The 13,607-nt window shown below is 43.6% G+C and overlaps 1 protein-coding gene across 3 annotated transcripts in view; it reads left to right on the top strand.

Annotated features, from left to right (window-relative positions):
- The window catches only part of LOC130294365 (uncharacterized), a 66,082-nt gene that overhangs the window by 36,178 nt on the left and 16,297 nt on the right, over window positions 1-13,607 (top strand). For all 3 annotated transcript variants that reach the window (XM_056544058.1, XM_056544056.1, XM_056544057.1), the window contains exons 2-11: window positions 205-311; window positions 686-730; window positions 3,259-3,412; window positions 5,184-5,255; window positions 6,961-7,049; window positions 8,067-8,223; window positions 8,493-8,570; window positions 8,965-9,056; window positions 9,159-9,264; window positions 12,433-12,512. In XM_056544058.1, the coding sequence (XP_056400033.1) occupies window positions 205-311; window positions 686-730; window positions 3,259-3,412; window positions 5,184-5,255; window positions 6,961-7,049; window positions 8,067-8,223; window positions 8,493-8,570; window positions 8,965-9,056; window positions 9,159-9,264; window positions 12,433-12,512 (980 nt within the window). The remainder of the gene's footprint in view (window positions 1-204; window positions 312-685; window positions 731-3,258; window positions 3,413-5,183; window positions 5,256-6,960; window positions 7,050-8,066; window positions 8,224-8,492; window positions 8,571-8,964; window positions 9,057-9,158; window positions 9,265-12,432; window positions 12,513-13,607) is intronic.

Raw genomic sequence — 13,607 nt, 5'->3', positions numbered from 1 at the left:
GGAGTTGTAGTTTTGCAACAGCTGGAGGCACCCTGGTTGGGAAACTCTGTCCTAGAACAAAGTAAATTGTCCTTGGCAGCGGTCGTCATCGCCAAGTATTACATCATCACTCGGACTTCTTTTTGTTATATTTACTATTATGTGACATTTAATCCTATTAACATTTCACAATCTTTTCTCTTTTTTTTCCCGAATCCCTTCTAGAATGACCAGAGCGGGTTGTACAGTTTTTTGGAGGACGTTCCCAAGGCTCTGCTGCCTGGTGTCGGGGGGAAGAAGATTCTGGACTTCTGGTGGAAAGCTGTAAACACGTAAGTTGTCTGCAACATAAATAATAGGGGTAGGGCCTTGCCGAACTTTTAAAAGTGGGTATTCCACTGCCCCAGCGTTTGGAACATTTTGTGACATCGTGGCCACGCCCCCTCAATGCAAGTCTATGGGAGGGGGCGTGGCGACTGCCACGCCCCCTCCCATAGACTTGCATTGAGGGGGTGTGGCCGTGACGTCACAACCTCAACAACCTGCACCCGGCGCTCGTAACAAAATGTTCCGAATGCCGGGGCAGTGGAGTCCCCCTTTAAGGAGAGTGGTCTGGATAGGCAATGAAATAAATCCTCATGTATGTTTTGTTATCCCCTATAATGTTTAGAGATATTCATCATTTATTGTTGGTGTTTTATTTCAGGAGACAACTCTTCAGTGAAGTTTACCTGGTGACCAATGCTGACAAGTATGAACCCCGACTGCAAATAGTTTTCTTCTCAACATGTTCTTACTAAGTGTAAAGTTCAACTCCGACTCTGATTACCATATAATACAGGTCTCACATACTGTACATACATTACTGATCCTGAGTTATATCCTGTATTATACTGCAGAGCTGTACTCACTATTCTGCTGGTGAGGTCACTGTGTACATACATTACATTACTTATCCTGTAATGATCCTGAGTTATATCCTGTATTATACCCCAGAGCTGTACTCACTATTCTGCTGGTGAGGTCACTGTGTACATACATTACATTACTTATCCTGTACTGATCCAGAGTTATATCCTGTATTATACTCCAGAGCTGTACTCACTATTCTGCTGGTGAGGTCACTGTGTACATATATTACATTACTTATCCTGTACTTATCCTGAGTTATATCCTGTATTATACCCCAGAGCTGTACTCACTATTCTGCTGGTGAGGTCACTGTGTACATACATTACATTACTTATCCTGTACTGATCCTGAGTTATATCCTGTATTATACTCCAGAGCTGTACTCACTATTCTGCTGGTGGGGTCACTGTGTACATACATTACTTATCCTGTACTGATCCTGAGTTATATCCTGTATTATACTCCAGAGCTGTACTCACTATTCTGCTGGTGGGGTCACTGTGTACATACATTACTTATCCTGTACTGATCCTGAGTTATATCCTGTATTATACTCCAGAGCTGCACTCACTATTCTGCTGGTGAGGTCACTGTGTACATACATTACATTACTTATCCTGTACTGATCCTGAGTTATATCCTGTATTATACTCCAGAGCTGCACTCACTATTCTGCTGGTGGGGTCACTGTGTACATACATTACATTACTTATCCTGTACTGATCCTGAGTTATATCCTGTATTATACTCCAGAGCTGCACTCACTATTCTGCTGGTGGGGTCACTGTGTACATACATTACATTACTTATCCTGTACTGATCCTGAGTTATATCCTGTATTATATTACCAGAGCTGCACTCACTATTCTGCTGGTGGGGTCACTGTGTACATACATTACATTACTTATCCTGTACTGATCCAGAGTTATATCCTGTATTATACTCCAGAGCTGTACTCACTATTCTGCTGGTGAGGTCACTGTGTACATACATTACATTACTTATCCTGTAATGATCCTGAGTTATATCCTGTATTATACTCCAGAGCTGTACTCACTATTCTGCTGGTGAGGTCACTGTGTACATACATTACATTACTTATCCTGTACTGATCCTGAGTTATATCCTGTATTATACTCCAGAGCTGTACTCCCTATTCTGCTGGTGAGGTCATTGTGTACATACATTACATTACATGTCCTGTACTGATCCTGAGTTATATTCTGTATTATACTCCAGAGCTGTACTCCCTATTCTGCTGGTGAGGTCATTGTGTACATACATTACATTACTTATCCTGTACTGATCCTGAGTTATATCCTGTATTATATTACCAGAGCTGCACTCACTATTCTGCTGGTGGGGTCACAGTGTACATACATTACATTACTTATCCTGTACTGATCCTGATTTATATCCTGTATTATACTCCAGAGCTGTACTCACTATTCTGCTGGTGAGGTCACTGTGTACATACATTACATTACTTATCCTGAACTGATCCTGAGTTATATCCTGTATTATACCCCAGAGCTGTACTCACTATTCTGCTGGTGGAGTTACTGTGTACATACATTACATTACTTATCTTGTACTGATCCTGAGTTATATCCTGTATTATACCCCAGAGCTGTACTCACTATTCTGCTGGTGAGGTCACTGTGTACATACATTACTTATCCTGTACTGATCCTGAGTTATATCCTGTATTATACTCCAGAGCTGTACTCACTATTCTGCTGGTGGGGTCACTGTGTACATACATTACATTACTTATCCTGTACTGATCCTGAGTTATATCCTGTATTATACTCCAGAGCTGTACTCACTATTCTGCTGGTGAGGTCACTGTGTACATACATTACATTACTTATCCAGTACTGATCCTGAGTTATATCCTGTATTATACTCCAGAGCTGTACTCACTATTCTGCTGGTGGGGTCACTGTGTACATACATTACATTACTTATCCAGTACTGATCCTGAGTTATATCCTGTATTATACTCCAGAGCTGTACTCACTATTCTGCTGGTGAGATCACTATGTACATACATTACATTACTTATCCAGTACTGATCCTGAGTTATATCCTGTATTATACTCCAGAGCTGTACTCACTATTCTGCTGGTGAGATCACTATGTACATACATTACATTACTTATCCAGTACTGATCCTGAGTTATATCCTGTATTATACTCCAGAGCTGTACTCACTATTATGCTGGTGAGGTCACTGTGTACATACATTACATTACTTATCCTGTACTGATCCTGAGTTATATCCTGTATTATACTCCAGAGCTGTACTCACTATTCTGCTGGTGAGGTCACTGTGGTCACACTGGATCTCTCACTACCCATTAGATATAAACACTATGAGCGCTGGGCGACGGCCAATGACTTCCCCGTGAACAATATAATTAATGATGGGACAACCACCTATGACACCCGGCTTGGAGCAGTCGCTGATTTGGAGCTCGCGATATCCAGCAAGAAGCTGAATGATGACATCATGGTGGTGAGTGTCACCCTCCTGGCATTTGTGCAATTGGGTATGGAGCTTTACTTTTCTGATACAAAGCTCCAAATCCCCTCCTTAGAGTATATTATGTGATAAAATTCTGACTACCAGCTGCCACCACTAGGGGGAGCTCATTAGGTTAATGCAGATGGAATTATTATTGCTTATGTAACTCTTTCACTATGCAGGGGATTTGGGGTTTTGCATAAGACTAGTGTGTTCCAACCTGGGTGCATCCAGGTGTTGTAAAACTACAACTCCCAGAATGCCATCTGCATTAAATTCATGAGCCCCACCTAGTGGCTGCAGCTGGTAGTCAGAATGTAATTGTCTAATGCAGTGTTTCCCAACCAAGGTGCCTTTAGCTGTTGCAAAACTCCAACTCCTAGCATGCCCGGACAGCCGAAGGCTGTCCGGGTATGCTGGAAGTTGTAGTTTTGCACCACTTGGAGGCACCCTGGTTGGGAACCACTGCATTAGACAAGGCCTGGCCACTATATGGACTATATATTGTAATAAAATGCTGTCTACCAGCTGCCACCACTAGGTGGAGCTCATGAGGTTAATGCAGATGGAATTATTAATGTATCGTATCATGTCAGTCTTGGTCTATGCAGGGGGTTTAGGGCTTTGTATTAGACCAGTGTTTCCCAACCAGGGTGCCACCAGCTGTTGCAAAACTACAACTCCCAGCATGCGTTAGACTACAACTCTCAGCGCTGCATTAGACTAAAACCTGAACACTATACAGACCTTTATATATTATTAAATGTTAAGTGGACATGCGCCTTACACTGCAGTCCCCACTTGTTTAGACTATAACGTGATAAAATTTTGTCTACCAGCTGCCACCACTAGGGGGAGCTCATTTGGTAAATTCAGATGGAATTATTATTGCTTATGTAACTCTTTTTCTATGCAGGGGATTTGTTTTTTTTGCATAAGACTAGTGTTCCCCAACCAAGTTGCCTCCAGCTGTTGCAAAACTACAACTCCCAGCATGCCCGAAAGCTGTCCGAGCATGCTGGGAGTTGTAGTTTTGCAACAGCTGGAGGCACCCTTGTTGGGGAAACACTGCAGTAGGCAATTTAAAACCATAAGTACCTGTATAAATTATGAAATAAGTGCACATTCGCTTCATACCGCGGCACCTGTCGTACATTGTACCGCCATAATTGTGCGTTTGTCTTCGATGTTGTCCGCGGCGCCTAACAATGCATAGACAATGACCCACGAGTGTCACCGCATTTCCCTGATCAATATTCCTGCGTCGTCTTCTCTGATAAAGTGTCTCCTCCTGATTTAATAAGTGACGGCAGCGTCCAGGGTCTTACAGCTGAGCCCGGTAAATAGATTTATTTGGCCGCCATCTCTTTCGTATTTGCGGCGCGCGTTCTCTTCTGGTGAGACGCAGGAGGATATCATGGCTGAACATGCGATTGTCCAATCAAAGGCAGTTTAAGGATTAGACGGCGTCAGCCGCAGCCTCGGCGCTGTCTATTTTGTGGAGATAACACTCGGCGGTGGATGCCGGCGCACACGTCGCAAAATCCAAATTCATTATTCACAATTCATTGCGCTTTTTGCTGTTGACACCAGAGGGAACAGACTCGTTCTCGGATGTAATTTGTAGGATATTGGTGGTAGTGGTGGTGGTGGTGGTGGGGGGGGGGAGGGGGGGGGAGGGGGGGGGGCCTTGGGGTGACTGTCCGTGGCTGTTCATGATACATTACATCTACATTTGTCTTATTACTTCTTCCCCGCACAGATCGCCGCCGACATGTTATGTGCCGACCAGAACTTTGACATGGCCCAAGTGCTTAAATTTTTCAGGATGAAGGTAAACGGCGCTTGCTCTGGTCTTGGCGGGCGTGAAAACTAAGGCCACGTTTTAATGCTGATGTTAGGATGGTGCCACACGTGGCTGCTAAAGTTGTGTGTGTGTGTGTGTGTGTGTGTGGGTGGGGGGGGGGTTGTCACATGTGATTGGTGAGGCTAAGACAATGCTGCATGTTACTTCTGAGAATATAGCGGTGAAACGTGTGATGGCTGCTGTTAGGATGGTGCCACGTGTGACTGCTGGAGTTGTGGTGCTGTCACGTGTGATTGAGGGTTTAACAATGCTACATGTTACTTCGAGGGTTATGGTGGTCCCACTTTTTATGGTGCAGCATATGGCAGCAGTCACATGTTGCAGCAACATAACCTCAGTAGTCACACAGAGCGTCACTGCAACTCCAGCAGAGCTTATGGTGGTGCCACGCACTATGGCAGAAGTCGTGGCATTGTCACATGTGACTGGTGAGGCTATAACAATGGCCACCACAATCTTAGTCACACGTAGCAGCACCACAACTATGGTGGTGCCACATGTGACTGCTGAAGTTGTAGTGGTGCCTCATATAACAGTCACAAGTGGTCCCTCCTCAACCTCATATGGCTCCCCAACAATGTTAGCAGTCACGCGTGGCAGCACCAAAACTTCTGCAGAGCTTATAACGGTGCAACATGGGACTGCTGACGTTGTGGTGGTGCCACATACAACATCAGTTACACATGGCACCATGACATCGTTAACAAAGAGGTTGTGGTGGTGCCACATGTAACTGCTGAGGTAATGGTGACACCACGTGTGACTTTTAAGGGGTTTACTGGTGCCATAAGGGGTTTACTCTGCTGAGGTTATGGTAATGCCACATGTGACTACTGAGGTTTTTATGGTTCCACATATGACAGCAGTCAAATGGTACCACCACAACCACACCAGTCACATGTAGCTCCTCTACAATGTCAGCAGTCACGTGTGGCAGCACCATAACCTCAGCTGTTGAGTGTAACTGTTGAGGTAATGGTGCTGCCACGTGTAACTGTTGAGGTAATGGTGCTGCCACGTGTAACTGTTGAGGTAATGGTGCTGCCACGTGTAACTGTTGAGGTAATGGTGCTGCCACGTGTAACTGTTGAGGTAATGGTGCTGCCACGTGTAACTGTTGAGGTAATGGTGCTGCCACGTGTAAATGTTGAGGTAATGGTGCTGCCACGTGTAACTGTTGAGGTAATGGTGCTGCCACGTGTAACTGTTGAGGTAATGGTGCTGCCACGTGTGAATTTTATGAAGTTTGATGGTGCCACATGTGGTGAACCACACATGAAGTTACAGTAATGCCATATGTGTTTGCTTAGCTTATAATGGTTCCACATATGACTGTAGCCACAAGTGGTACCTCTGAAACCTCAGCAGTCACGTGTGGCACCACCTCAACTTCATTAGAGGTTGAAGTGGTGCCACGTGTGACTCCTGACGTCATTATCCGCGCCACATATGCCAGATAATGTTAAAGTGGTGCCTGCCGGGTGTGATTATTGAAGCAATGATAATGTCACGGTGTATCTGACGTTATGGTGTGGGGCATCAGTGTCGGGTACTAGAGCTTGTTTCCTATCACGTGGCATTGATGATGGTGGAGCTGGTGAGGGTTGGCGCGGCTCTGTTCTCTGTGCTATTATACAATGTGTTCCTTTTTGGTTTCTTCTTCTTGCTCTAGGGTGGTGAGCTGGCGATTTATTATGAGATGGAAGAAGGAGAATGCCCGTCCTCACGGGGAATAGTCGAAGTGAATCCTGACAGTCACCGGTAAGACCCTGATATGTGCCATAATGGTGACCCCCCCCCCCAATATTATCACTGACAGATTGACACATAAGTGTCAATATAGCTTCTCAATCCAAAAAATATAGCTTCTCATATAACAATTTATTAAAGTAGAAAAACCCTATCATATAGAAAAAAAACTATACATATATCAAAAGAACATAATTCTCCAATGATGAACACCTGTATATCCCAACGCGTTTCCCCTATAGTATACAGCGGTTCATCAGGGGATCACAAATACAGTTTACACAAAGGATTGGGGATTCTCGAAGAGAGAAAAGATAATATCTATATGGAGCAGATTTATATATAGCAAAACAAAAATAATAGGCAAGAAGACACAAAACAATGCAGATATTTCATATAGAATTTGCACAAATAAACAGCCTCAGTATGTGTTGTTTGAATTATACTGAGGCTGTTTATTTGGCCTTTAAAGTGCAAATTCTATATGAAATATCGGCATTGTTTTGTGTCTTCTTGCTTATTATTTTTGTTTTGCTATATATAAATCTGCTCCATATAGATATTATCTTTTCTCTCTTCGAGAATCCCCACTGCTTTGTGTAAACTGTATTTGTGATCCCCTGATGAACCGCTGTATACTATAGGGGAAACGCGTTGGGATATACAGGTGTTCATCAATGGAGAATTATGTTCTTTTGATATATGTATAGTTTTTTTTTCTACTTTAATAAATTGTTTATATGAGCTTCATGTACTTTGTTGTTTGTTTTATTTATTTTTTATCCCCTCAATATCTAGTCCAGTTTTGTCCAACCAGTGTGCCTCCAGCTGTTGCAAAACTACAACTCCCAGCATGCCCGGACAGCCTCCGGCTGTCCAGGCATGCTGGGAGTTGTAGTTTTGCAACAGCTGGAGGCACACTGGTTGGAAAACACAGTTGTAGGGTGTAATGAAGGCCACTAGTGGTTGTCAGCCATGTTGATCCATTCCTTTGTGTTCATGGTATCTCCTGGTTACGTCTCCATAAAGAATTACACGTTTCTATGAGAAGCCTGCACCGGGGGAGACCACCTCGAGGATGGCCAGCGTGGTCTTCTACTGCTTCCAGAGACAGACGCTGCCGACCCTGGAAACCTTCCTCGGCAACTTCCTCAAGACAGAGGACCGGGTCCTGGGCAGATATATGGTAATATTGGGGAAGGGGGAGATTTATCAATTCCTGTGTAGAGGAAGAGCGGTGCAGTTACCCATAGCAACCAATCAGATCGCTGCTTTCATTTTTCACAGGCCCTTTTGAAAATGAAAGTAGTGATCTGATCGGTTGCTATGGGCAACTGCACCGCTCTTCCTCTACACGGGTTTTGATAACTAGCAGCCCCCAATGCATCTGTATTAGATTTGTCTCCATTCAGTGAAGTGACTCTTAGTAACCTACCGTCTCTTCTCCTGATGAAGGAATGGCTGATAAACTGTGCCGCCATCCCTGTGTACGGGATGAAACTTCCCACCGGCTTCCAGCTTATAGGACAAGTGGTAAGTGTCTGCGGTGTAGATACCTATATGTGTATGTGCCTGGGTATATAATTATATATATATACAGCTGGTATAAGTTATATATCTCCTGTATATAGTGATATGGACCATGCTGGTATAACCTGGGTATATACTGTATATAATTATATATGTACAGCTGGTATAAGTTATATATCTCCTGTATATAGTGATATGGACCATGCTGGTATAACCTGGGTATATACTGTATATAATTATATATGTACAGCTGGTATAAGTTATATATCTCCGGTATATAGTGATATGGACCATGCTGGTATATTCTGGGTATCTTGTATATATAACTCTATATGTACAGGTAGTATACACCAAGTATTGTCCATTATGCTGATGTTGTTGTGATGTATTTTCATAGGGATTGCCGGATTACACGAAATGGCTCACTCACTACTCTGCGGTAAAGAGTCAGCCCCGGGTAAAGGCGATCACCTGCAGAGCATACGCCAGGTAGAAAAGCTGCGTTATCCTGTGGATATATTCTGTATTTCCAGAAACGCTATGAAACCTTTAACCCATTGTTAACTCATTGTTATCCCACCCACTCTCTAGAATCGGGATTATTGGAAACCCTTCGGACGGATATTATGGGAAGACGATTTCTATGACGATTTCCAATTTTTGGGCGGAGGTCACCATCTCCGAGAGCAAGAAACTGGTAAAAAATGGCTTTAATCCCCTTTTTCCGTGAGATAAAAGTCTGCGGCAGGAAACGTGCGGTCGCCTTGTCCTCTCGGCCATCCTCTCATCCCAGTCATCGGGAGGTTTTTAGTCTAATAAGCATCGGCTAAGTGCAAAATATGCAAATCTGCCCTTTATCAAAGCCCAATGAATCAGCCCCATTATGGACCCCTGAGAGCAGCGGCGCCCTCCGCGGTGGGGGGGTAAGGAGTTGACATTGTCGCATTGTCTCAGGCTGAAGATCCGGGACTAGTAGTGAAGTCCTCATTTGCCGATTGCTTTCAGCCTGGTTCAAAGCTTACGGCTTAAAGCGGCCTCAAAGTGTAATGAGCGCCAATGGCTTTTTACATGATGAGAGAATTTGTAATTAGCTTTAATGGCCTCTTCTCCGGCTTTACCCCGAGCTCCGTCACGTGCGTCGTGATGTGCAGAAATCTTCAAGGCTTATGTTCTTATTATTTTTCATTATTTTATTTTATTTTTTTTAGTTTATATTGTAGTCTATATAATTTTTTGCGCAGTTCTCCACACGGCCTGTGTAAGGGCTCGTTCACACCTATACCACAGCAGTGTGCCTGGAGATACGCTTAAATAGACCCTAAACGCATGCTGCCGTATACCCATAGACCAGTGTTTTCCAAACAGTCTGTCTCCAGTTGATGCAAAACTACAACTCCCAGCATGCCCGGACAGCCAAAAGTGATGAGTATATCAAGCAAGGAGGCCGCATGCTCCTCTCCCTTCTATGTGTCTATGAGACCTGGACCGCCCCATAGACTAGTGTTTCCCAACCTGGGGTGCCTCCAGTTGTTGCAAAACTACAACTCCCAGCATGCCCGGACAGCCAGCGGCTGTCCGGGCATGCTGAGAGTTGTAGTTTTGCAACAGCTGGAGGTACGCCGTTTTGAAAACACTGCCATAGACTTTCAAAAAAAATCGAAAACATGTCAGTTTGGACCTGTTCATGTCCCCTGTATGTTTTGTGTACCATTTAATTTTTTTATTTTGTGGGATAAAATAGTTCTGTGTATATACTACTCTTCTGTAACACAACAAAATTGTATGCTGTGGTATATCTTTTTTTTTCTCCTAGAAGTTTATTAGTGACGTATTGGGTGGTATAAGTTCTTTTTACGTCGTTAAACATATTATCATTATAATGTTTTACAGACACACACACATAATATATATATATTGTTTACACACACACACACACATAATATATATATATTGTTTACACACACACACACACACACACACACACACATAATATATATATATTGTTTACACACACACACACACACACACACACATAATATATATATATTGTTTACACACACACACACATAATATATATATATTGTTTACACACACACACACATAATATATATATATTGTTTACACACACACACACACACACACACATAATATATATATATTGTTTACACACACACACACACACACACACATAATATATATATATTGTTTACACACACACACACACACATAATATATATATATTGTTTACACACACACACACACACACACACACATAATATATATATATTGTTTACACACACACACACATAATATATATATATTGTTTACACACACACACACACACATAATATATATATATTGTTTACACACACACACACACACACACATAATATATATACAGTGGTCCCTCAAGTTACAATATTAATTGGTTCCAGGACGACCATTGTATGTTGAAACCATTGTATGTTGAGACCATAACTCTATGGAAACCTGGTAATTGGTTCTAAAGCCACCAAAATGTCATCCAAAAATAGGAAAAAGTGAGGATTAAAGAAAAATAAGTAGATAACTAATATAGATAAAGCAAATAATTCCATATAAAAGTAAGAAAGATCTGCTGGGAGCTGTAAATCACTGTCTATGTCAGTGTTTCCCAACCAGGGTGCCTCCAGCTGTTGCAAAACTACAACTCCCAGCATGCCCGGACAGCCGTTGGCTGTCCGGGCATGCTGGGAGTTGTAGTTTTGCAACAGCTGGAGGCGCCCTGGTTGGAAAACAATGGTTTATGTAGAGGACAGAAGCTTCTTCAGGGTCCTATACAGTACGCACAGTGTCCCAAATGGAGCCGCCCTTACTTGGTGTCCAGAGGAGCAGCTAACCCTGGCACAGGTAAAGAGTAATACAGAACTTGTAGTTCCTCCCTGTACTGTAGGGGGCGCTACCAGACAGCCAGTCAGTGCATTCACTTCAGTAATAGAGGTGATTTACCAGTAAAATGCCCATTCTGATTGGTCAGTTCCTCCAGTTGTGACACGTTTCACAGATCTGGACTGTCCGTAGCATTGTATGTTGAGTCTGGTTTCAAGTTACAATGGTCCAGAAAAAAACATTGTATGTTGAAACTATTGTATGTTGAGGCCATTGGAAGTTGAGGGATCACTGTATATTGTTTACACACACACATATATACATATATATATATATATAATGTAAATATAAATATATATGTAAATATAAATATACATTTTTTTTAAATGTTTAAAATGTACACAAACGCATACAAACATACTACAAGCAAAAATGTATACTACAAAAACGTAGGCTACACTGAGCCAAATTGATCTTGTTTTGGTACAAATGGATGAGTGTGGTACAGTTGTGAACACAGGAGATGTTGAGAGTCCTCATACTTCCATATGGTCAGCGTAATCATATCCTGAAATACTCTGTGCTGTTACAGGCCTATGCTATTTCCCTTGTCTATTGTTGTGGACCCCTTAGTATATCTTAAATAAGATCAGCTTCCCCTTCTTCTTAAATCCTCTGTGCTGCTGATAGACCTTGTAGCTTGTAGCCCACTATATTCTGACATACGTCAATGCTACTTCCACTGTCTATGAATCTCTATTGAACCTACCCCTTCCATTATGTTGCCGATCTCGGGTAAGATCTTAAATACTCTGTGCTGCTGGTGAACCTTGCTTCTTCTGCTCTGTAGCTGTTAGTCTGTGACCTCCCACACTCCTCTCCTGAAATACTCTGTGCTGCTGGATTGCATTGCTCCTGTGTGATGCAGCTCGGCAGTATTGTCTGGGTTTCTTGCTGCTACAATGTAACTGTGGTGTCCTTCCCTTTATTATATCAGGTTTTGGTCCCTCATCCCTTAAATGACCCGACAGAGTTTGGGAGTTTGCTGGATCTACATTACATCAGCAGGAAGGAGGGGTAAGTGCACGTCCACAACAAAATACTTATCAACTCGCTACAGAAGGGTAAGGCAGGAACGTCTACAGAGGGGTAAGGCAGGAACGTCTACAGAGGGGTAAGGCAGGAACGTCTACAGAGGGGTAAGGCAGGAACGTCTACAGAGGGGTAAGGCAGGAACGTCTACAGAGGGGTAAGGCAGGAACGTTTACAGAGGGGTAAGGCAGGAACGTCTACAGAGGGGTAAGGCAGGAACGTCTACAGAGGGGTAAGGCAGGAACGTCTACAGAGGGGTAAGGCAGGAACGTCTACAGAGGGGTAAGGCAGGAACGTCTACAGAGGGGTAAGACTGGAACGTCTACAGAGGGGTAAGACAGGAACGTCTACAGAAGGGTAAGACTGGAACGTCTACAGAGGGGTAAGGCAGGAACGTCTACAGAGGGGTAAGGCAGGAACGTCTACAGAGGGGTAAGGCAGGAACGTCTACAGAGGGGTAAGGCAGGAACGTCTACAGAGGGGTAAGACTGGAACGTCTACAGAGGGGTAAGGCAGGAACGTCTACAGAGGGGTAAGGCAGGAACGTCTACAGAGGGGTAAGGCAGGAACGTCTACAGAGGGGTAAGGCAGGAACGTCTACAGAGGGGTAAGGCAGGAACGTCTACAGAAGGGTAAGGCAGGAACGTCTACAGAAGGGTAAGACTGGAACGTCTACAGAGGGGTAAGGCAGGAACGTCTACAGAGGGGTAAGGCAGGAACGTCTACAGAGGGGTAAGACAGGAACGTCTACAGAGGGGTAAGACTGGAACGTCTACAGAGGGGTAAGGCAGGAACGTCTACAGAGGGGTAAGACTGGAACGTCTACAGAGGGGTAAGGCAGGAACGTCTACAGAGGGGTAAGGCAGGAACGTCTACAGAGGGGTAAGACTGGAACGTCTACAGAGGGCTAAGGCAGGAACGTCTACAGAGGGGTAAGACTGGAACGTCTACAGAGGGGTAAGGCAGGAACGTCTACAGAGGGGTAAGGCAGGAACGTCTACAGAGGGGAAAGGCTGGAACGTCTACAGAGGGGTAAGACTGGAAGGTCTACAGAGGGCTAAGGCAGGAACATCTACAGAG

Source organism: Hyla sarda, chromosome 10, assembly GCF_029499605.1.
Source record: "Hyla sarda isolate aHylSar1 chromosome 10, aHylSar1.hap1, whole genome shotgun sequence".
NCBI classification, from domain to species: domain Eukaryota; kingdom Metazoa; phylum Chordata; class Amphibia; order Anura; family Hylidae; genus Hyla; species Hyla sarda.
This window is presented reverse-complemented; position numbering and strand designations above follow the sequence as displayed.